General features: G+C 39.2%; 1 protein-coding gene and 1 long non-coding RNA gene across 10 annotated transcripts; one reads left to right on the forward strand and one right to left on the reverse strand.

The window, feature by feature from the left end:
• Window positions 1-24,802, reverse strand: MAK (male germ cell associated kinase). 9 transcript variants are annotated; one of them, XM_052697796.1, is made up of 16 exons: window positions 24,697-24,757; window positions 23,480-23,631; window positions 22,462-22,803; window positions 21,330-21,384; window positions 19,178-19,299; window positions 18,083-18,162; window positions 16,450-16,582; window positions 16,185-16,356; window positions 11,702-11,869; window positions 10,159-10,479; window positions 9,034-9,215; window positions 8,377-8,507; window positions 7,154-7,285; window positions 5,073-5,147; window positions 2,226-2,354; window positions 1-1,355 (listed from the first exon to the last, which is right to left on the reverse strand). In XM_052697796.1, exons 3-16 carry the CDS (start codon window positions 22,560-22,562, stop codon window positions 1,204-1,206), a joined length of 1,953 nt encoding a protein of 650 aa, XP_052553756.1. In that variant the 5' UTR covers window positions 22,563-22,803; window positions 23,480-23,631; window positions 24,697-24,757; the 3' UTR covers window positions 1-1,203. The 9 variants fall into 9 exon arrangements, 8 of the variants coding, with proteins under 8 accessions (XP_052553756.1, XP_052553755.1, XP_052553752.1 ...); XM_052697795.1 differs by having other exon boundaries at window positions 23,462-23,631; XR_008210033.1 differs by lacking the exons at window positions 1-1,355; window positions 2,226-2,354; window positions 23,480-23,631 and adding exons at window positions 3,399-3,505; window positions 3,777-3,883; window positions 3,980-4,163 and having other exon boundaries at window positions 24,697-24,802.
• On the forward strand, window positions 3,861-9,327 carry LOC128087870 (uncharacterized). Its single transcript, XR_008210040.1, has 2 exons — window positions 3,861-3,956; window positions 9,072-9,327. It is a non-coding gene; the product is annotated as an uncharacterized LOC128087870 (long non-coding RNA).
• Window positions 24,803-24,834: the final 32 nt, after the last annotated feature.

Raw genomic sequence — 24,834 nt, forward strand, 5'->3', positions numbered from 1 at the left:
AAACATCTATTCTAAACGCAGCTGTGAACAGAAGTAGCCTAGATCAACATTAAAAAAATATATTTATTGTACACTGCAATGCCCTTTGCAAGATATTTCTGTAAAACTTAGCATAGGTGCCAAGGAAAGTATGACGTGAGCATATAAACATTGAGGTATTGCATTGTTAAAGCTTGTATGTGGTCTTACATACAGGACTTAAGCTGGCTTTAAAGATCTAAAAGAGAAAGTAACTTCTTAGAAAAGCAGCTTTATTTCCTCCCTCACATGATTCACAGGGCTTCTTTGAGTTATGAAGAAGTCTGGTTCGTGTCATCACCCAGTAAGACGGTTACCAACCACTTAGGCCTTTTTAAATTCACCTTTAGAACAGCTGATGAGACTGGGATTGGATTCCTTAAAATGTTGCTGTGATATACCTTTGACAAGGGAGATGTAATTCTCCACAGATCTTCAACTGAAAGTGGTCATAAGCTAATTTTAACAGTACAGTCTGGTTTTAAGTTTCACTACAGCTCAGTGAGGTAAGTGCAGCATTCAGTACTTGCTTAGCTGTTTTCCAGTGTTGCTACTGGGATGTATTTTCAGAGCTTCCAGGAGCAGGAATTGTCACTATATTGCTTCTGTCCAGCTACAAGGAGTTCTCACTTTATTTACACATTACAGACCCTGAGCAACTCTTTAGGTACAAGCGAGTTCTGAAATCCTTGGAGGACACTGATGTTCTTCACAAAGCCCAGTCTGTGCTTTCACTTTGATATTTCCCAGAAGGAACCAGTGTATCAGCTGGGAGCCTGGAGCTGTTCTGCTTTAGCCCCAGTTCTAGCTGCTTGTGACCTAAGCTGCTTTCATGTACAGTGGTGGACTTTTGCATAGGGCAAGAAATTAAAGCTCTTGTTTTTAAGACTGTGCTGATAGGAAGTCTTCTATAGGAAAGTGCCAGGTGAAATCTACTTCTCATTACTTCTAAATACGTGATAAATTTGGCAAGATGTGTTGTACAATACTTAATGAAATCCTACTTAATAGCCAGTATTTTAAATAATGTGATTTTTTTGGTGTGTGTCCATAGATAGTAGAACACAAAGTTGTCTGTTTCTGTCTTTACTGTTGCATAGGTCTTAGGAAAGATTAGAGCAGATAGGCATTTCAGGCAGGAGAACTGTGCAGGTATCATGTGAGCCTCGTTCAAGATGGTATTTTCTATCTGTGTCCTCCATACTTAGCCATCCAGTCTGTTCTTCCATGGACTGGCTGAATTGTTGGTGCATGAGTTAAAATATTCATGCTTTTTGCTGAATTGTAAGTAGGACCTGCTAACTGAGCACGAGCAGCTTTGGTTTTCCAGGAATAATCTGAAAGGAACAAGAACTTGGAATTAATGATGACTAAAGTAGTATTTTACTACTGCACAGATGTGAATGAGAGTTGAAGGATGACTTGTGGTACTCAGAGCTATTAACACATCAGAGACCAGACTGTCCTTGTTTTCAGATAAGGCTGATGTTTCCTAGAGTTTACTTATCTTACTGGTAATTCTCACTTATTGGATACCTGTTTTGCAGCAATTCCTGCAGACAGCACTGAGACAGTTGTGGAGCTTTTTACTGAATTTCAATCTCCTATCGCAAAACTGCTGTAGAAAGGAAGTATTCTTTCTTATTTTTCTCTAGCACTTGAATAAGCACACAGTAACAAACCCATGTTGTTTGGCTTTTACTTCCTATAATGTAGCGATGTCCACACTTTCACTCCAGAAAGCACTCCTTTCATATTTCATGGCTACAAGAGTACTGTCAGCTACTGGGGTGACACTCAGACTTGCATAGCTAACAGTGGGATGAAACAGTGAAAACCTGTCTTAAATTACCACTACTAAAGCTGCAGAGCAGCCCCGTAGAGCTAATGAAGAACAGAACAGTTTATTTTAATACAGTGCTTGTACTGTATACATAACACTACTTGTGGATTTACTGAGTCATCTGAGGGAAGTATTTACCTTTTCTGGGGTTGTTTAGCATACTGTAAGCATGGTTCAGCATTATTCAAGTGCATTAAATGGCATTATATTTAAAGACTCATGATTGTCGCATGCTGCAAGAAAACCTCTGTCAAGAAAATGCCTCTAAACCAATTTAAATACGAATATTTTTCTATTTAAACCTGAATTTATCTACTTTTCATACTGGTGTTAAGAAACATCTTGGCATACACATTTTTCTTACCAGATACAGATGGAGCAATAGGAGCCAGCTGTATCCGTTGTCCAGCTGATCCAACTTCTTTCTTATGAAAGGAAGGGATGTATCCTCCTGATGGGTTGTAAGCAGCGCCTCCCACAAAGTCAGAATTTCCTGTTGATATTACAGGAGGTTTTAATATTTTCAGTTGCATCCATGAAATATGCATTTTCATAGTCACTTCATAACACACTTGCATGATCACAAGAATAAAGAGTGAGTGGTGTTCTTCCCCAGTGCTTGTCTGTAGGGAAGAAGTATGTATCTGCAGTGCAGCAGCAGTGAAGATAACAGAGTAGTATGACCAGTTCCTTAATACTTTCATTAAACTTACATTGCCTAGCAAGAGTTTGCACTAAAATTCAATATAAGACAGGATCTTACCTTTTATTTACTGGAAGCAGGTTTTAGCACTTCAGTCTTGAAAATCAGCATGCAACAGTACTCTTGTGCTCAACATGTATGACCTACATCTATCTAAAAATGGAACCACAACTCCTCTTGTGGTGCATCACTTGAAGTTGACTTAGCCAGTTCCCTGGCTAAAGGCCTGCTACAAAAGTAAGATCTAGTTCCCCTTTGTTTTGAAGTCTGACATTTGCTGTGCTTGGCTTTAGTTCACAACTTTCTCTAAGGGAGTGTTGCCTTGGGAAGATGAACATAATCATCCTTTCCAATCCATCATTAGGAAGCTAAGAAACATTATGCATTTACGCATGAAATTATTACTGAGGTTACTGTACAGCGGTGTGAAATCAACTCAAATATTTAGACTGTTCCAAGTGGATTTCTTGTCTGTCATCACCTAGACACTCTTAAAAAGCTGTGTGATAGCACAGTGTTTGAAGAGAAGTGCTTCCATCAGGATGGTTCCAAGAGTGGTTGATAAAATATACAGTGTGATTTGACAGTTTGTTCTCTTAAATCACTGGCCCCAGTGCAATCCCAAAACCCTCCTCCTCACACTAACACCCTCAGTCTTCTGTGCTAATGTCAGAATTAGTGCAGTGGCTCTATAAGGTGCAGAACTGATCATCTACAAACCACAAAAGTATCCTCAGCTAATTACAGCTGTTTTGGGTCATCATGTACCTCTTCTTGCCCATAACCCCACAGTCCTGTCAACAGGTGGGTCCCTAGGTGGCTTCTGATGCCAGGCTTCAGTAGAATAAAGGATGACACAGATCCTGATGAAAAATAAAACTTTAATAAGGTACTCAAATTACAACTTCCTTGGAGTTGTAAGTTCTTCTCCACAATTTTGCCTGAAAAACAAAAGCAACAATTTTGGTGTTACATTCCCTTGTCTGCATAAACATACATGCATGTATTCCCCCACTTCCTGATCTTTTCACTGGGACTGCTTCATAAGGTATAATACTGATCTGTCAGAGGATATCTTAAAATTCTGAAATCTGAGACCATGACAAGCCTTAATATAACCTCAAAATGACTCGTTCTACATGTTTCTTAGCTGCAGCTCTGCAAAGCTGCCTGTCAAAAGTTTTTCAACTGCTTTTTTTTTCTTCTTCTTACCTCTTCATATCTGACGTTCTTTATGAACTCTTCTGCAGAAAAGGGATAAGCACAGTCCAGAGGAACAGGCTGGGTGAAACTGAGAGGACTGAAGGAATTGTCTTTTCCTTGGACAGAAGGAAAATAAGAAATTCAAGGCAAAGTTATGACTGCTAACATTTCAAAACCACGCATTGAGAGGTATGCAGTAGGTCATTCCTTACCTCTGGCAACTGCCATGCAAAACAGAAGTTCTTGCTGTAGAAGTCCATCAGGCATCAAGGAGGGCTGGCAGCAGATGTGTAAGCAAACACAGCTGTGTGCCAGCAAGTGTAAGCATGGTCTGGGCAGCATAGCTCAGTGCATACCTGATTCTTCTCAAGGGATGAAGCCATTGAATCCTTCATGCTGGGCAACAAGTTGAGAAAAAACTACAAGTAGTTGCAAAGGGATACAGTACACACCTCAGGTGCCAAAACGGAGGGAGAGGTGAAACATTACACCTTTACAATGCTTGCAATGAGGAGTGTGTTCAGATATGAACATGGCTGCCTGGAAACCCTAGTTTCCATCTGTTTACACTGAGGTTAATCAATCAAACCTGTGCAATCACAATGTGTAAATAACAATTAGAATGCAGTCAGTGGTGCGAGTGGCAAGCGATATTAGGAGCAAGCATTCCTTCAGGGATGCATGTTCCTCCTTTAGGATCAGTTCTTCTCCAGAAGGAAAGTTATGAAGTCACTTACTGGAACATTCAGATGTTATTTAAAGGCATTTGTAAGTATACATGTAGTCACTTCATTCTCTCAGGTTTCAAAGAGTGTACTGAAACAATCCAGGTTAACATGAATGAGTTAGTCTACATGTGATGAGAAATTATCTGCCCTCCTTCAGCATAACACCACTTAGTTTAGGTGCAGATTCAGAAGGGAAACAATTTTGCCAGTATGAAAAACAAACAGACCTTACTTATATGGCTATTTTCTTACTTTGTCTACTTCTAAGAGTAAAAATCAAGGTAGAAGCTGTTTTTCACACTACATTACACTGTGCTAACTAAGATGGACCTCTGCTGCTTCCCTGCTGCTGCTGCATATCACTGCATGAGTTGCTACCCCCTAACTCATAGGGCAGCAGACCCTGCTTGGTCTAAAAGCAGACATAAAGAAGAGAGCAAAGTTGGACAAAACACATTACAATTGAAAATGAAGGATGTGATCTTTTGGAATCTGCACTGTAGGTGTATTTTTGGGGAGAAAATGTAAAACAAATATGAAATGTGCAAAAAGCCAGGTTATAATTGCTGTAAGTTACCTTTTGGATCCTCTAATTTTTCATTCAAACTTTCTTTGCATGATAGCTTTTCAATGGGTGTAATTAAGTTCTCTTCTGTAGATAAGGAGAATGAGAGAGAGAGAAAAAGATGGAAAGACAGAATTTTAGAGAAAGTATATGAAGAATCTGGTTAGGTGATACCAAAGAAATGAGGAAAAGCAGAGCAAGAAAGAATACCTGACACTGACGTAGCTATAATTTCATGTACCCCTTTAAGTAACATCTCCTGCTTTTAAAACTGTTTTCATTCATTAGAAAGTAGCTCAAAAAGTAACTAATTAACCAACAATGCAGTCACATTATAGTCATACCAATGCACAATTCACAAGTTCAAGCATTAAGGCATATTTGCAAAGTTGGTCACAGCTTCACCATTCCTTACAAATAAAGCTTTTGTAACTATTTGTTCTTATGTTATTTCACCCTAGAGCAGCATTGTGAGTAAAGAAAAAATAAAAGCACGTGAAGAAACTAAACGTAGTTATTTAAACACCAAGCAGCACAGTGCCAGCTTTCAATCCTATCAGCATGAAAAAGGAATACATACATCTACCATATTACTCTGGTCAGTGGTCCAACTACCACAGTTTCCTCTGTGTCTGCCTTAAGCGCTGTTGCCTGCCTGGTACATAAAACCTTAGTGTATGTTATTTAAGATATCAATGGAAATAATGCTCAGTGTTTTCAAACACTTTTTGTTAAAGATGATTTTTCTTTAGCTTTTCAGTAGATAGCCATAGTAAGACAGAAGTGAGGTTTTACCACTGGCATTGACCTAAGTTTGTTTATAGCCCAATTCAGTACATAGCTGTCTGGCTTACTAATACATACTTATGGAAACAAGCTCTGCCTTTTTCTGTCTCTTCCTATGCAAGAGTATTTTGTCAAAATCAACTTACTTTAAGGCACACAGATCTAAAATTTCTGAAACCCAGAAAACATTTATGATTACTGTAAAAAGTGTTTTATTCCATCCTTCCAGTTGCTGCTGTTATTTTTCCATTTCTTAAGTGCTCTCCATGATTTCAAATGAGCAACTTAAACTTCACCTGACTTCCAAAAGGAAAATGTTTTGATAACAGAGCTGGGGGGCTACTAAAGTTTTATTAAAAAAGCATGCAGCAGCTGCATATGAACAAGCCTCCTGAAGTTCTTGTACAAACACATTAGGTCAGATGGTGTAACACTATAGTGTACAGAAACACAGAAGAAAGACTGCTTACCTTTGGAAGGCCTCAGGTAGGCAGGGACCTTCAAATAAGATACCTTTCTCTCCACTATCAACCCTTAACATGAAATCTGGGAAGGCACGGATCCTGGTTCCACCCCTCCCAATCACTCAGTGCTTTGCTTGCACCTTGAGCTCCCCTGGGTTCCCCTGCCTTCCCAGCAGGTGCTCAATCAGTGCTTCAAGCCCTGACAGCATTTCTGCTACAGGTGGTCATTAGCATTGATGCTGGCAGCGACTCGCGCTGGCTTCAAAACTGTTAGAGTGACAGGACTATGTAGTGTTCAGAAGGTAGATTTCAGTCTCAAGTCCTATGCTTACCTCAGTGAAATCTCAGATAAGCCATTGTACTTGTTTAAGCCTTAGTCTTCACTCTGTAAAATGCTGATAAGAGCATTTTCCACAAAAGCTAGTACAAAAGGCACCTCACTGCAAGCTCCTTGCTGAAAGTGAGGGGACTTCCCATCTGCCAAGCTGGTATCTCTAGCTGATGTTAGGCAACACCTCATTTGTTTTCATATGTGAGACTGCTGTTTCATAGTGTTCCACATCACACTGACCAGGCAGTAGTGAAATCAAGCTATTTCCTTAAATTATCACAGTGAGCTAATCAGCTTAAGAGGATTACAGATAAAATTTGTCCTGACAGAACTGTATTCTAACAGCTAGTCTGTGCTTCCTTTATGGTCTGAAAGCAAAACACATAGCTTAGGTATGAAAAGATTACTTTGAGTCTCTGTTTAAATTAAGAAAAACAAAGTTGGCCTATAAGCAAATTAATTAAATAAAGTATGATGAAAAACAAGGTGACTGCTGTTTATTACACTTATACCTGTATTATTTCTGTTGAAAGGCAATCCTTCTCCAACATGTGTCAATGGCTTGGAAAACAACTGGTTGTTCCAGGTTCCATGAGATCCTTCTTTATTGATTGCTACTAAAGAGACAGTCTTAGGGTTTACACCTTAAAAAAGAAATTATGGCAGATGTTAATTTCCAAACATAATTCAACCCATGAAAAATCAGTCATTTCTAGAACAATAAAACAAAACTCTATTTCTCACATAACATAAACATTATTAGTGTAAGTCAAAGGACAACATCCATTGGTTAGGTTATATTTCTCAACTGAAAATTAGATACAGTGATTTTAGAACTCTTGTTTTCGTGCATTCAAGACAACTGGTAGTTTTACTGCAGTTACTTGGTGTCTGTAACATCATAACCTTATTGATATATAAGACCCTCAAACAATTAGCAGAAATGAAATAAATATATTGAAAACAAAAGTTCTCAAGGCTAAAAATAAACTTTCTTCAGAGGATAAGTTTAAAAATAGGACAGAGAAGTTCTTGTTACTTCAGCATGTCATGAGCATTAGTGAGTTAATGGGATTACACAGCATGAAAGCAGCTCACATATCCAGTGGTAACAGAGCTATATTGATATGGATAAATAACAAATATGCTCCTTGGAACTATTATTAAGTGCAGAAATATATATATTTAAACTACTATGCCACTCTCATTGAAAACTAATAAAAATAGGGAAGTATTAGAAGCATACTTCAAAATATAAGAAGTGTAGATTAACTTTCTGTTTGTTACCTTTAGATAGGAAAGCTTTTTTCCCCTCTTTTGGGCAAAGTGTTGAGTCTTAGGGCATCCAATTAAGCACTGAAGAAGTGATTTCATACTTAGAAGTTATCGCTGTGCTTACGTGGGCATCTTTCTCACTTCTCAGATACATTGCTTATGGTCAGTCAGGATATATTTCCAGGTGTCCAAAAACTGAGGGTTTTATATGTTGCTGGTCATAAGAGCTTGTGTGAACATTTACACTGCACAAGCAATGTTGATCTCTTTTCCACTTATGCATAGCCAGGACTTTCTGTATTAATAGTGGAAAGATATGTTCTTGGAAAGGCATTTAGTCCAAAATTTTAGCTTGAGTAGGAAAAGAGAATTACCCAGTGTGAAATCTGAAGTTTAAGTGTGCTATATATAGATTGTTCACTGTTTGCATTTTCCATGACATGTTGACTTTTCCCCTTACCTGGCAGGTATCTTGATTGTCTTAGATAGTACTGTTTTGCTGTTGTATTGGATCTTCCAGAATCATTTCTCATTACACCTTTATTTTCTGCTCCTGGCTGGGTACAGTGTGAAGCTTTTGGTTCTGGCACACTGAAAAAAAATCAAAATGTTCAAGCTGTGTAATCAACAAGTCCACCTTAGAATGCCATGAGCTGAGGCTGGCTTAAGGATGCAGTGCTCTTCTCTTATCCTGCTTTCATCAGTAGACTTCATTCCCACAGAAAGTAACAGCTAAATCTCATATCTCATGAGAATTTTACCTGACAATATGAAAGTGGAAGAAAAGAAGTGTATACAATATATAGACTTAAAAGTAATTAAGTAACTGTGGCAGAACTTCCCCTAGCCTCACTGACATGGGAAATCAGGTACCACTTCAGTAAAACACTGTTAAAAACAAGATAGACACCTATGTGATGGATAGAATTACAGATATTACTGGTGCTACATCAACACCCAGCTCAAAGCTGGCCTGTTCACAGAGCCCTCTGCACTACTGCAGAGTTTCAGCAAGTTAATTTTTAGCAGATCTGTTTTAACCAATCTATAAATCTGCTGATCACTGTGTACTAAAACACATTTTCTATAAAAGTGATTTTATAATGCCAAGACCTACCTAAAGAGACATTCCTTGTTTTTCTTTTCTTTTAACAGTGCAATGCTAGGCTTCTTTGAACACGACATTCCAAATTCAGCATCGTCCAATTCATCCCAGCTGTCCACAGCCTTTGTCAAAGTCTGACCCCATCGTCTCCTGCAACTTTTAGCACCCACTGTGCCATTCTGAGCTGCTTGTTTCTATTTCAAATACGAACAGAAGAAGAAAAAATACAACTCTAATTAAATTCTAAAACTTTATATTTTACATATAGTTGATTACTACTGCTTAAGAACATGGGAGGATTTTTTTTTTAAAACCATCGCACTGTACCTATTTTGGTCATAACCTTAATGATTTTAAGCACAAAATATATGACAAAGTTGGTAGGTATTTTGGACTGCCAACTTCCAATGGCTCAAACCTAGCTGACATACTCAATTAACATTCTGTTTGAAGGCCCAGTTCAGCACTCAAGCTCTGTTGCTGGTATCCTGCTGAACTCACACTCTTACTGGTGGTACAGCAATTGTATGAAGCTAAAAACCTTACTTTTAAGAACTAAGAAATTGCAGGTCCATGTGATTACAGGAACTGCTCTGTTTGCAATCAAGAAAATGAATGCCATAAAAAAGGCAGCTTGGATGTGTTTAAAAGCAGTTTGGATGTGGTGCTCAGGGACATGATTTAGCAGAGGGTTGTTAGAGTTAGGGTGATGTGGTTAGGTTGTGGTTGGACTTTTCCAGCCTGAGTGATTCTATGACTCTAAAAGTTATTATAACAGACTGCAAACTGCTGTTAGAAGGAAAGCAGGTATGTCTAACCCATGGCCCAGCACAGCTCACAGTGCAGTCTATGTATAAGTGGCCCAAGACAATCCCACTTCTCTCAGCACGGCTCAGGCATGCCAAGAAGTCGGACATCCATGAAGTAACCTATTTTTCTCATTTGCTGACAAAATTTCAGTATGTGATCAGTTACATTCTCAAAGTCCTTAATTATCTGACTGCTTTTTTTTTTATTATTATTATTTTATTTTTTTTAATAAGTATGGTGATTTTCAGAGAACAGCCACATTGAATACATTAAGAATTTGTGAAAGAACCACCTGTCTAAGTTAGGTACTTACTGAAGACAACTTACCCCAGATGAGTCTTTATTGATAGCTGGAAAAAATGGCTGCACCTGTGTCTGCTGCTGTTTTGATACTTGCTGGTTAGCTGTATTCTGGGGCACCTGAATTTGCTGGAGAGGCTGGTGATTAGCCTTTGACAGAGACTGTGGCTGTGTTTTGTCAGGTTCCTCAGGTGAAGACAGAGGCTCTGGCTTGGATACAGCTTCCAGTTTGGGTAAAGTTGGCTTTGGTTCTGTTGGCTGCACTGGTTTAACAGGAGTCTGCTTCTCCAAATTTTGTGGGGGAGGTCCTAAAACTTGGCCAACTTGAAAGTAAGGGTACTTCAGTGCCTAGAGAAGAAGATATGACACACTAACTGTACTTCAAAAAGTTGACTTTGGTAACTTCTTTGAGGATGTGAGCATGTTTCTGAAGCATTTGAGTGATCTCTACCACAGTAGTGAAAGACAGATGCATAAGGAGTTCATGTGTAAATGTTGTATTTATCCAGCTGTCAGTTCTGCACTTTTAGCTTTCTCTGCCATACAGTTTAGTAAGATGGATCCACCTGTACATTTAATAGAAGTCTTTTTCTTCCTTCTGTGTTTGAAGTCTGTTTTTTTATGTGCATTTTGCATTTAACTCCATTCTATATTCACACAGTAACAAATTACAACTTAAAAACAGGTTGTTTCTACTATAGTAAAAAATTCCCTATTGCATGCTTTCCTGCTAACTATATTACATATCTTACAAATACACCAGTTCTTCCTGTGGAACAAGTTCTTCTGCTATCTCTGGGTCAACTCCTCTTTGTTAGTTCTCAAAGAGATTTCTTGCCTCAGCTGTTCTTGAAAATCACTGCCTTTGTACACCCTTCTATGAAAACACTTTTGGTTTTTGGTTATGGATTGCTGCTTCCTTGCCAACTCTCTTGGGCAGAACCTGGTTGTTTGCTGTCATAACGTGCCATGCAGCATTCTGCATAGAGATGTATAGCACTGCACTACAGTTTGATCTCAGTGACTGTAACAACACATATGCTTTATAAAGCAGACAGATATGGTTGCTGTGCTTTGCACCTCCTCCTTAACCACTTCTGGATCACTTTCATCATGTCCACCTATGATAAACTCATCACCTTCCTTTTGTTTCTCAACTGCACTCTCATACCTTCTAAACAGAATTGCATTAGCTATACATACTCAAAAACAAGTAGAATGTATATATCTTTGAAATATCTATACCTAATTTTCTAAAATTAACCTAGGAAAAAAACCTGTGACCTTGGTGACTTACTGACATGTTCTTCTCAAAGTTCTTCCCTTATCACTCAGTACATTGTACAGCCCATTTCCTAGTAAAAAAAAAACCACTATCCTGCACTCTCCCTACTGCATTCCATCTGCAACTTCACAAAAACAAAGCTTTGTTTTCAGTGTCTCCCAATGAAGTGTTCAAAAGTGTACTCTAGCCTTCATTATGATGACAATCAAATTGTATTTCTGCATCTACCAATTTTTGCCAATGCAAGACAATGCAGTCTTGTCCTTATAATTTAGGTGCTCAGACCTGGCTTGCTGTAGGTCTCTTCTTTGGATTCCAGTTCAGCATATCACTCATAAGCTGTATGGCTTCACTGCTTGCATTTGGGATGAGAGTTTTTAAACTGATAGGGACGCACTGTGGGAAACGGAAATTCATGGCAGAAGAGAGGTGGTATCCTTCTGGCCAGTCACTCTGTTTAAAAGGAAAGAAGAACAAGTTTAAGAAAAGACTAAGTGTTTGAGGGATTAGATCAAGTTATATTTTTCTGTAGCTTGAGTCGTGCTTGGCCTGTGTAGCTCCTTCCTGTACAGTGAAAAACAAGCATTACTAGTTTTCGTTGCCATTGCTGTGGCACCAGTCAATTCAGCATCAGTCTCAAGTGGCAGTCCTTCTTCTGTAGGTGAAGGGGGAACTGTCTTTGTGCATACAACACTTGGATGTACACTCTGAAGGAGAAGAGACTGCAGTAGGTATCAGGAACAGCTAAGCACATCCCATCCATTACAGAAATAAGCTTGAACAGTTGATTTCTATGTACTTCCATCATGATAATACCAGAGGTGAGGCCCTTCTACCCAGCTGCATGGAAAAAATACAGATCACAGCCTGAACAGGTAACTTGCCCATGAGAAAGGGCTCATGTTTGGTTGGGAACACAAGTAAACAGCCTACAGTTTCTGCATGCAGCTAGAAGAAACCTGCTTGTGAGAAGTTCCTTGGCAGCTGTGACCAAGTATCCTTGCTTTCCACAAAGGATCTTTCTTACCCTGATATATGATGCATTATTGTCTCCTGCTGTTATATATATGGCCACAGTACTGAGGGGGTTAGGCTGGCTGCCACCATTATCTGTTGGGGGGGTAATCCTAGGGTGGACTTGCTACAAGCCTGCTTCTCTTACTAATGAGGACTCAGCAGAGACTGACTGGCTGGCTAACAGCCCCATTAACACAAGTACTCCCTATTAAACTGATGATTATTAACTTGCACCTGTGTATTTTCTTTGGGATCAGTAAAGTTTATGCAGAAGCACTGGCTCTTTTGCATTACAACACTACCATGTTTGTGCAATCATGATGTGGACAGATGTGCAACCATTCAATCTATCACTGACTACACCAGTAAGACATTCGGTGATTTAACTATAACCAGACATTACTGCAAGAGGAAAATCATGATCATAATATGAGAACTTAGTGGGTTTTTGTGTGAGAGTGTTAAACTTTCAAGAAGTAAAACCTGAAGTCCTTGGTTGCTTGATAATTGCACTGTTTGAATACAGAATCCTAGGATTGGCAAAGATCTTAAGAGATTATCTAGTCCATGCTCCTGCCTCTTCTTCACAGGTATTATTATCACAGAGTCTGCAGTTCCACAGCCATAACTGCTATAGACAGTCTATTGCATAGACTAACTGCCCTCCAGAAAAGGAAAATACACGTTTCTGTCGTAGCAATACCAGACCATTGCTGAGTATGCTATCATCCTTGGATACCAAGAAAAACTACTGCTTTTGTCTCTAAAACAGCCTGTTTATAAATTAGGTGTATTTCTTGTTCTTTCTTTCCACCTTCCTTTTCAGAGGCTAGAGAAGATCAAACAATTGATTTCTTGGATCTTGGATTTTCAGGTTTTTCTCCTCTGGTCTCTGAAACATAGAACTCTTCATTGAAATGCAAAACTTATAAATGGAACAGAAAGATTAGCTTGTATGTCAATGGACTGTACTTCTTTCTCTACGCACTGATACGGTATTTGTTCCAACACAACACTGATGTACAATGTATTATACAGCTCCTACATCTTCTTCTGAAGAAATATTAGCTGGGTAGTTATCCTCAACTATTTAGTCAAGAATAATTAGAACTGCATAAGTACAGCACTCAAAAATCTTCGGTAATATGTAAACTGCAACTAGTCTTATAGGAAATTCTGAATTCTGATCTTGTCTTCTAACATACTCAGTCCTTCCTTGCCTGTTATCTGCCAATTTACAAAGGAAAATGTATTCCATCAGTAGGCCTTCAGTCCTGCTCACCACACCATTCCTGATCCAAGCCAGGATGAAATAGAGCAAAATAGTTCCTGTCACTACTAAATATCATTAAACAAAAGCCAAAAGCAACCAAATCAACCAACAGAAGTCATCAGCATGGTATCACAGACTTAAACCACTAAAAGGAAGGCAATTTGGAACAAAGACAGCTTCTGGGCATAACTCCTGTCATTCCTTACAGCAAGTTAATGGAATAAATGAGTCTACATATAAATACTCAATTCATTAACCTTATCTGCAAAAACAGAGTACTAAAAGAACTGCTTGTGTTTTTCATAATACAGATAACACTTCACCATAAACAAGTCATTATTTGTGGTGATCAATTGTATTATAATATTTAAATACCCTTGTTACACAGCGATGTCCCTGAAGAATGCCTCGGCATTGTCATAAAGAGATAAAAGTTCCAGGACTGCCCAACAGACGACAGAGGCACAAAGCAACTAATTACAGCTTTCTGATCTTAAGAGGGCTGACTTACAGCGTCTCTAACCCGCGAGCTCTTTCCAAGAGGCTACAATTTTCTCTGAAATATTCAGACTCCTTTCTCAAGCAACCAGCTACATGCTTCTTTTCAGCAGCCAATAAAGTTACAGAGCCACACCAGTGACCTCAACGCTGCTCGGCTACACTTTGTTAAGTCTCCCTCTGATCTGCTTGCATGCCCGCAAACTGTGCTATGCACTGAAAATGTTCCAGAAGCCCAAGTGTTGTTCTCTTTCTTAGATAATTTGATGAGCTGCTAAACGTTCTCATCCTAGTCTTGTGAGCTGCTCAAGAAAGAATTAACATCTGGGTTTGAAAACTCAATTCTTGAAATACTGCTACATATTACACATTACTCCTGATGCATGATTGTCACAGAAAGCACTGTTTTGTATGTAACAGTTTTCACTTACTCATCCAGTCTCAATTTTCACTGCCACCAGTTATATGTATCTCATATACAACTCCACCTTTGACCTTTCATACTCTGCTCTCTCATGAACTTGCACCTGTTCCCCAGAACATTCTCTTAGATCTTTTCCCATCACTTTAAGCTCCTAGCTAAACTTTACTTTAGTTTTAAGTTTTCTGTTCCTCAATTCTCTACTGACAAGAGCTCCTCTACTGTATGAGAGCTACACTTTATTTTATATTAGCACAACACCAGTGGTTTTCCACAGCTAGAGACTTCGTTCAGTCAGTAGTTTCACAGGTATCTATTTACCTCATAATACATCTGTCATCTCTGACCTTAGCCACCACAGTTTTCTTCTGTAAACATATTTTTATTATATTGCTTTTTTTCTTTCTTTCTTTTTTCCCAACTGATTCAAAATTTGGAAGGTAAGCTTATTTCCTTTTATTCCAATTGATTCTGAAATCTCCTTACTGTTTCATTAGACACTGCAGTGTCATGATGTCTGTCCCTGCTTACACACTCCCTTTTTCTTCATCCTACTTTGCTTTCTGCCATCACATTCTTTGACTTTTGTCAAGCTGCAGTGTTCATTTTCTCCCATTCTTGGTTTGCACTTGTTTTGAGCACTTCTTAGGAATTCATTCTCTTTTGAACATTTTTTGACCACTCCTACAAACTCACCGACTCACCTTTCCAATCTGTGTTTCTGTGTGTCTCTGTGCATTTCAGCTGTTGCATTCTGATTAGTTCATGTCTTTATTCAGTACAACTCACAACACTTGTAATTCAAGGATTAAGCATATTTAGTTGGTACGAAAAAACCCAACACGTCTTGCAGGTAACTTGCAGGAAGTATTTGTTGTGCAAAACAAACTCATGTTCATATACCCATTTCCTGAAAACTTTAACAGAAGTAAATACAACTGTACACATTTTTACATGCACTACCCAAATCTCCTGTGTAGGTCTTAATTAATTTCTGATAGAGCTAAATATCTTGAGAAATCATTCTCCTTCATTGCTTTGTCGTTAAGGACTCTATACAATGGATTTGTGCTTGAGATCAAGTATTTCTTCTATGCTTAAAAAATAAGAAAATATCACAATTCAACTTATTCAGAGCAACTTCCACAAGCCCCAAATTCTAGGTACCAGCCTTGAAAAACTGGAGTTTTGGCAAAGGAAAATTAATCAGTTGTGGCAACATGAAATCCTAAGACTAGGGGGTTTTTTTTTTGGTTGTTTTTTTCCAGTTCTTCTGATGTGCATGTCTTTAGTTAACTAAACAGCTTTATCTGACTTTCATCACAGAGCAGCACAGGATTGCACATAATAGCAGGATATAAAACAGATGCTTATACAGTACAGAAGTCCAGTATTCTGTGCCTTAGCAGATGTTTCAAAAGACAGAGTTGAGAAAACTTAACTCTGCAATAAAATTACTAAAACAGACTACATGTATGTTCTGGAAGTGCAACAATAAATAAATAAAGTGATTATAAAATATTGAGTAAGTGCTATTGCATGAGTTCTAGAAGTCTTACCTTCTTTGGAGTCCCTAATACTTGGCAAATCTTGAAAATTTCATCTACTTCACTTGTGCCTGGGAAAAGGGGTCTCAGTGTGTATAATTCAGCCATGATGCTGCCAACTGCCCATATGTCAATAGGTGAGCTGTAGATGGATGACCGCAGCAGAACTTCAGGAGCACGGTACCTATGAGGATGGGAAAAGGAGTACATAAATTAAAACAGTCATCAGAGAAAGGTAGTTCATTAATGCAGTGTATTAATTGCATCCTGTACTTACCACCTGGTGGACACGTAATCTGTATACGGTGGCTGAGATCTCAGCTCTCTAGCCAAACCAAAATCAGCTATTTTTACAAGTTCTGGACCAATACAAAGAAGGTTTTCAGGCTTCATGTCTCTATGAAAAAATCCTGCAGGAGATTAAGGAGAAATTATGGTAAATTGTGTAATTATTTCTTAAATAGCAAGGTCCAACAATCATCCAAAATTTTGGCTTTTTTTTTTTGATTCAACATAACTGAATGACAACCCCTCTCCCAATGCACACATTTAACCTCCGGTGATTATTACACCACATATTCTTTAATTAAATTTAAAAGATGTCTGTGTTGTGCTCAGGAATGCTAATATTAGTAATTCAGGCACATTACGTTTCTTGAATGCTTAGTGCTGGGCTGGCTTTAGCAGCTGTGTACCTGGAAAGCAGGTAAGTACTTGAGCAAATCAGTTCTGCTGGTTAATTAGTAGGCAAGATCTCTTTATAAAGCAAATTGATATTCACTTACTACACAGCATACTTACTTACAGCACAGCATACAATTTCTGCACGCAAAAACTGACAACCACTGTGAGCAAGTGGCTGAAATTATTACAGTGAAATGCAACTGCTTGAATTTACCATCTCTCTTATTGCTAGATACTTGTGTAGAAAGCAAAACACTAATACAGTAACTTAGAAATGGCAGTTTTACCATGTATTTTAGCTTTCTCATGTATTTCATGGAGAAGGAAGGAAGGAAAAGAAAATGCTAATAATCAGAGAACAACACATGACCTTGATCAGAAAGACAGAAGCCATCAATTTCTGGCTATCTGACAGCACCAAATGGAACTGAACCCATCAACAGGCTGTGCCAGAATAAGTCAAATCCCATCAGAAATCACTTTGAGTGAAACCTTAACTCTCTTTGGAAAGCTTTAAGGATACCACTGTCATGTGAATGACACATACAAAATAAGAGTGAACTAAGAGAATAGAAAATAATTTCTGAAATGCAAAGGAGTTCAGTGTCAGTGTTTCAGAATGCAGTTTCCAGATGTATATTACACATGATAATCAAAAGTGCTGTGAAGCTTTTGTTGATGCCACCACACAGCACCTTTTTTTTTTTTTAATGTGCTTGTAATTGCTTGAATAGTCTCAACTCTTAAAATATTTCAATGCAAAATGTATTTGATAAGGAGATTATTTGGATTTTTAGTGACCAAGTTACAGTTAAATATCTTTTATGACTAAGGATGCCATATTAGTTATGATATCTCAAGACAGGTAAGAACTGCCATCCATGAGGTATAAATGCTCTTTAAATAGATCTTTCTGGAGTAACAGATATGCACAGCACAGCATTTGAGCTTCCTCAGTTTGTTTATTCATACAGTATCTAAGAAAAGCTAAAAGTACTAAACGTGGAACTAACAATATCCAGTGTTTTCAAAAAGAAAGCATATCTGATTATAAAAGAGGTAACTTAGATGTTGTTTAAAAACACCATATTTGAAACAGTCTGGAAAAATTTTTACTAGAGATAATTAAGAGCCTTTGATGAATATTTTTATTCATTTTATTACTGTGCATTGTCTTTTTTTTCTTATGGAAGCGTTATACAAGCAAACTCCAGTGTCAAACCTACCGTGTTTATGGATGAAAGCTAACCCTTGCAGTATCTGATACATCATGTTTCTGATGACTGACTCAGGGAACAACTTGTTTCTGCAAAGAAAGATTAATAATTTCACATAATTAAGAGACTGTTTTTTCCTGTGAGACAGAACACACATTTCCTCATTTTGCACAGTGTGTCTCAAACAGATTAAAACAGACCTGTTAAGTTTTACATACATAGACTCACATAGCATATGTCAAAAATACTGCTTCCAAGCCATAATTTTGCTCACTATCTTTACTGCAGAGTGACTTCTCAGCAGAGATGTCTACTTGCAGATGAATCTGGCTGCCCTGTACTATGCTTGACTAAATGAATGCACACACTGTATCAGAGCAAGCAACTGCATAGCACCATTGTATATGTGCTACCCAGTGGTGCTCTTATGGAAGCCTGAGCAAGAGCTTCCATAGAAGCTTCCAAGAGCTTCACGTCAGTGAGCATCACACTAATGTTGCTAACAGCTACTGAAAGGCTTTGTGCACAAGGAGATAAAGGTACATGACAGAACCTGAAGGAAACACAGTAAAGGCAAAAATAATTTGAAGAAAAATATTATTAAAATGGCAAGTCCTAACCTACAGTCCACCTGAAAGCATTGCTTTGTGCTGTTTCTCCAAGACTACCACATCATACAGCACATGTAATGATCTTCATGTGCACTCATGCATGTTCACGAGAAGATGATCACCCCCACCTTAAGCCAAACCCATTAGCAAAAGCAGAATGAATGGCATTGGTCCAATCCTTCATATATTAATGAAGGCTAATAAAGAAAAAAGTATTTGGAATTTCTCTTTTGGCTCAATAAATACGAAAGACATGCAAGTTATCACACGAATAACTTCATAAAGTCTTACTCCCAGGAATATTACAATGTGCAATGCTGTTATGCTAAGCAGTGCAGAATTTTACCCTCAAATAAGCAGGTGCAGCAGATTCTGTTCACATCAGAAGCACTGCAAGAGCCTCAAAAAGAAATTCCAGTATGTTCTTCAAAACAGGCTAAGAAACATACATAAAGGATGATAGCACACTACTTGTTCTCTGAGAAAGACGTACCTGTCCTTCATCAATTGATAGAGATTTTCCTTCATGTATTCAAACACGAAGTAAAGGTGATCATTTTCTCTTATGACTTCTTTCAATTTTATTACATTGGCATGATTTAGCTTCTTCAGGGACTGTTTCAGAGACAAACACAGGGTTTCAGATAACTTGACATTGACTATCTCCTTACCTGAGCCGCATGTGTACAATGTAAAAGTTTCTAGTAAGGAATTAACAGAACATACCCATCAGGTAGCCTCTAATTATCTTGTAATCTCTCTTTTCCTAACAAAATAGCATTTTAAATTAATTTCAAAATAAAAGTAGCAAATATTAACAGCTTAAAATTCTCTTTGTGGGGATTACATCATAGCTGAGGTGAAGAATAACACAAGAACTTAACTGCCTAGAATGAAAGGCCATTCTGCACCTGTAACAACTTTTGCTTAGAGAACTGAGTAAGAAAGCCTAGCAATTTTTTTGTTTGGATCATAGAATTACCAAGGTTGGAAAAGACCTCCAAGATCATTCAGTCCGACCGTCCACATACCACCAACACTGCACACTAAATCACATCACTCAGTACAACATCTAAACATTTATTGAGCACTCCAGGGACTGTGACTGTACCACCTCCCTGGGCAGCCCATTCCAGCACTTGGCCACTCTTTCAGAGAGGTTTTTCCTAATATGTAACCTGAATACCCCCTGGCACAAATTAAGGCCATTCTCTCTAGTCCTGTCACTAGTCACACAACAGAAGAGGCCAATCCCCACCTTGCCACAACCTCCCTTCAGGTAGTTGTAGAGGGTGATAAGTTCCCCCCTGAGCCTCCTCTTCTCCAGACTGAACAATCCCAGCTCCCTCAGCCACCCTCATAAGACTTGTGCTCCAGACCCCTCACAGCTTCGTTGCCCATCTGTGGATGCTCTCCAGGGTCTCAGTGTCTTTTTTGTAGTGAGGGGCCCAAAACTGAACACAGTACTTGAGGTGCAGCCTCACCAGTGCTGAATACAGAGGGATGATCAGTTCCCTGCTGGCAATGCTATTTCTAACACAAGCCAGGATGCCGTTGGCATTCTTGGCCACCTGGGTATGCTGCTGGCTCATGGTCAGCCAAGTGTCAACCAACACCCCCAGGTCCGTTTCCTCCACCCAGACTTGCAGCTGCTCTGTCCCAAGCCTTCAGCATTGCGTGGGGTTGTTGTGGCCACAGTGCAGGACTCAGCACTTGGTCTTGTTGAACTTCATACCATTGGCCTCAGCCTGGCTATCCAGCCTGTCCAGATCCTTCCATGGGGCCATTCTACCCCCCAGAAAGATAGACTGCCAACTTGGTGTCACCTGCAAACTTACTGAGGGTGCACCAGGTCATCAATAAAGATACTGAACAGGACAGGCCCCAGTACTAACGCCTGGGGAACATCACTCATGACTGGTCACCTGCTGGATTTAACTTCATTCACCACCACTCCCTGGGTCTGGCCATCCAGCAAGTTCCTTACCCAGCAAACAATGTACTTGTTCAAGCCCTGGGCTGCCAGTTTCTCCAGGAGAACACCATGTGTCAAAAGCTTTCTGTTTTTATGAATAAGGATACTCCCCCTTGCGGGTTTCATTTCTGGAGACATTATGTCCTATTTCCGTTAAGTTAAACCTAAACTGTGGGTATTCAAGTTATGGACACTCAATTCCTCTGTTAGGGAGTTTTGTATTTACAGAAATTCAGAGGCCTGAAACATGGGACAACTTGAAATTTAAAGCAAAGTGTTCAAGGTCAGGCTTTATTCTGTCACTTGGGTAGCCAAGATTTCCAGTGTTTTTAAAAGTGTCCCAAATACATGATATGAGGACTGCCTAAACACCTAGAAACACATGCTAGAGTAGGCTGGTAAAACACACAAAAAATGTCAAATTAATTGTCTTCTCTCAAAGACAAGAGGCTTGGCTACAAGACATGGCCACTGCATGAGAATGGCAGGATATTCCACAAAGCAGAAGCAGCTCTAGGAGTTCCAGAAACCCACAGCTTTTGGAGTCTGTGACTCCCACTTAAAAAGTTCACTGAGTTTGGCCTGATGCTTGTGCGTAGTCTAAGCCCTTTTCCTTCAGACAGACCTAACCAGACACTTATTTTCAAGTGTGGTATGTTCACCATTTTACCTTGACTTCTCTCAAATTCATGCACTCATCCCATGAATAGAACTTCCTTTTCATTCTGAAATAAAAGTCAAAGAAAGTGTTTACAGTAACAGAGGATGCTTTGAGAACAAAACAGGATCCAGCTATGCTATGTTCTTAATACAGCACTACCTCTTTCTTGGACCAAATTTAAAACATTCCACAATACCTTTCAGCAACATAATCAAAGCAAACACAACTCTTACATTTATTAGAAATTTAAAATATTTCATGATTGACTGTTGCAAACATTTGTAGTTGAGTAGTTAACAGGAGACAACTTATACTATAAAGTATTTCTAAAAGCATCGAGGATGCACAATCCTGTTGCATCACTTGAATTGTGCCCCTAATAAGGAGGACAGCAACAGTGACACTGAAAATAAAACATGCATTTTGAAACAAGAAAAGCTATTTCTTTTTGCCCAAGTCACACATTCTAGGAAAACAAGAAAACTTGAGATCTGCAAAGTATCTTAACTGCCTGAAATTATAATTAGTCAACTGTACAGATCAGTCCTTTTTTTTCAAGCCTATTCAAAGATATTAATAGTGAAAAAATAATGTCATTTTTTTCAAGCAATATCTATACATAAAAGTATTACACTTGTACATAGACTGTTGTATTTATTTGGAAGTCTTAGGTAAAAATATGGGTAATTAGGTGTTAATCAGATTTTGGGACTGGGTTGTGAATGCCATGTCCTTTACTGCATTTCTGTACAGTTCTAGATCCTACAGAGCAGCTATTTAAAACTAATATTTCAATTAAGAGGCATTCATCTTCATTCAAAACTATTCCCTTTCTAAATCCCCAACCTGAAAAAAATAATTAAAAAAAAAAAAAATCACACAAAACAATTCCAAATCCTGAGATACCAAGAATGGAAAGCATTTCTCATAAAACATTGCTCCATTTGCCTGTGAGTTATACAGATGAACGCATCTCCAGATGTATTAGAAGGAAGTATGACCCACACTCACTCACTTAAGCAACTGATTTAAATATTTTTTAAAAGAGATTCTTTTTTTCTTGTACACAGACTGCACAGAGCAATAAAGTCAAGATCTTACATCTTTCCAAGTATCTTTACTCTGTGCAGACGTTACATACCGTTTGATGGCCACAAGCTCTCCTGATTCATTGCTCTTTCCCATCAACACACTGCCATAGGTGCCATCACCCAGCTGCTTCATGATTGTGTAACGGTTCATTTTTTCTTATCCAACTACAATTACTAATTTATGAAGTTCTGGATGTCTTCTGTATTTTTGAAGGATTTTTTTGCCTTTTGATTTTTTTTTTTTTTTTTTTTTAGAGAAATCTTCTTCCAGATAGCCTGAGGTTGCTGGATGTTTCCTCATAACAGAGCAGGATGGTCACCGGTCTCCTCTGAATTACATGTATTTTGAGATCCACTGAGAGGTAGAAGAGCATGGTAATTCTCAGCAGACCCTGAAGAAAAAAAAACAAGTGATTAGGCAAATATGTAATTTTATGGTGTTTTAGGCAAAAGACACCCTGTAATTTCTTTATAACAGTGACCTGAAATCTATTTGTGTTCTTTAAAATAGAACACCTCAGTATGACTAGTTACTTTAAATCCTTCAGGTGCTGAGTCTAGGATTAGGGTCACAGTAAGCAACAGACAGGCAAGATTACTGTCATCATTCCCTACTCCTACAGAATAGAAGAAATTTAACTAGACCCAGGAAAATCTAACAACTGCTCACTGCAGCATTTATTTACTGTAACCTAAATGCTTAAGTACCATCTACTGTTAACCTAATTCCAGCATTATCTCTATGTATCTGGTGTTTAAAAATCCAGAATAACTCAAGTGAGTTGACATGCACTGTCAGCCTACTTCAGCAAGAGATGCAAAATTCAGCATGCAACTTTATCCTCATGCCAGAATTAGCTACAGGTTGGTAAGGCTGTCCAAACAGATTAAGGCACTCAAACTCAGTAGGTGACAAATCTCAGGCTTGAGATTTACAGGTCTGGCAAAATGCAACAATAAAATTGGCCCTTTAGGAGCGTGAAGCCAACAAGCTGGAGCAGGCATCTGCTCAGTAAGAGAAATGCCTGCCCGGAAAAAGCACTGAACCACCTCTTCTGGTTGATGTACCAGATGTCAGGTTGGTGCAGAAGCCTTTCTTTTACTTCTTTGCACCCCTTTGCCAAGTCCAGTTCCAGCTGTGCCTTGTCCATCCGCACACAGCTTAGCTGTGAAACTTCAGGATGTTCCTTCAGAACTCAAATAGAAATGTCAAAATCGCTCTGTGGAAAGGCATAAAATCACACAAAAACTACATAACTCGACATCAATATTTAAGAACCATAATACACATCACATACATTCACCATAACATGAATGCATGCCAGGCTCTTCTACTGATGACTCTCATGAACAAGTTGACATAGTCACTTATGTTAATAGTCTGATAGTGATAGGACAAGCAAGAAAGGTTTTAAACTAAAAGAGAGAAAACTGAGGTGAGATGTTAGGCAGAAATAATTACTCAGAGGGCAGAGAGGCACTGGCACAGCTGCCCAGAGAAGCTGTGATGCCCCATTCCTGGAGGTACTCGAGACCAGGTTGGATGGAGCCCTGGGGAGCAGAGCAGGGGGGGCAGCCCTGCCTAAGGCAGGGGTTGGGACTGGGTTGGGTTTTAAGGTCCTTTACATTCTAAGCTGTCCTATGATTCCACGTTTCCATGCTCTAGACAACCAAATTTTGCTACAATCAACATCTGCACGCTTTGTAAAGTTATCATAATAGTTCTGTCTCCCAACAGATGGGAAATCCTATTGCAAACAACAGCTTCTTTTATACTCTTAGTGACATGCTGCCTATAATCTCCTCACACGGGATTACGGACGGATGAAAGCAGAGGACAAATAGAGGACAAAATGCAAACACTGGAAACCATCCACTGCTTTGTGTAAACTCAGAAAATCTGAACTACTACGTATTTTCTAATTTTAAGGAATACTACTAGTGATTTTAAATGCCTGCCTTTCAGTTTATATCAGAATTAATAACAGCCAACTATCTGCATTTCTGCCATACCTGAAATAGCCACAACCAAACGTTCCACCTCCGCACATTAAACGGGCTGCCCACATTAAAACACAACCCGAAATACACCACTCCAACAGAGAGCGCGGGCAGGCAGGGAAAACACAACCCGGTTTACACCAACCTGTCTGCCAACGCGGAGCTCAGCAGCCCGGCTCACAGCGAGGCAGGGCGCATCCCACACACGTCTCTAAGCGAAACATCGCTCCTAACCCTCACCGCTGACCCGCGCCTCCTGCCCCAGCCCCGCGCCGCCCGCTCACCGCAGCGCTCCGGCCCGGCGCCGCCAACCTCGAACCGCCGCCCCGCCGCTTCGCCCCGTTGCCGGGGCGATGCAGCGAGTGAGCGGGGCCTATGGAGGGACACGCCCCTCCGTGATCACGTGGGAGAGCGGGGGGTTA

The sequence above is a fragment of the Tympanuchus pallidicinctus genome, unplaced genomic scaffold (assembly GCF_026119805.1).
Source record: "Tympanuchus pallidicinctus isolate F22 unplaced genomic scaffold, pur_lepc_1.0 scaffold31, whole genome shotgun sequence".
NCBI lineage: Eukaryota > Metazoa > Chordata > Aves > Galliformes > Phasianidae > Tympanuchus > Tympanuchus pallidicinctus.

Excerpts from the sequence above, each read along its gene's own strand:
- MAK (XM_052697792.1), bottom strand. The coding sequence starts at position 22,562 with ATGAACCGTTACACAATCATGAAGCAGCTGGGTGATGGCACCTATGGC. Across the intron at positions 16,583-18,082 it reads AGCTTTCATCCATAAACACG|GATTTTTTCATAGAGACATG; the intron begins GTAGGTTTGACA and ends AATCTCCTGCAG. Across the intron at positions 10,480-11,701 it reads AGAGACCTACAGCAAGCCAG|GCACTGAAGTACCCTTACTT; the intron begins GTCTGAGCACCT and ends CTTCTTCTCTAG.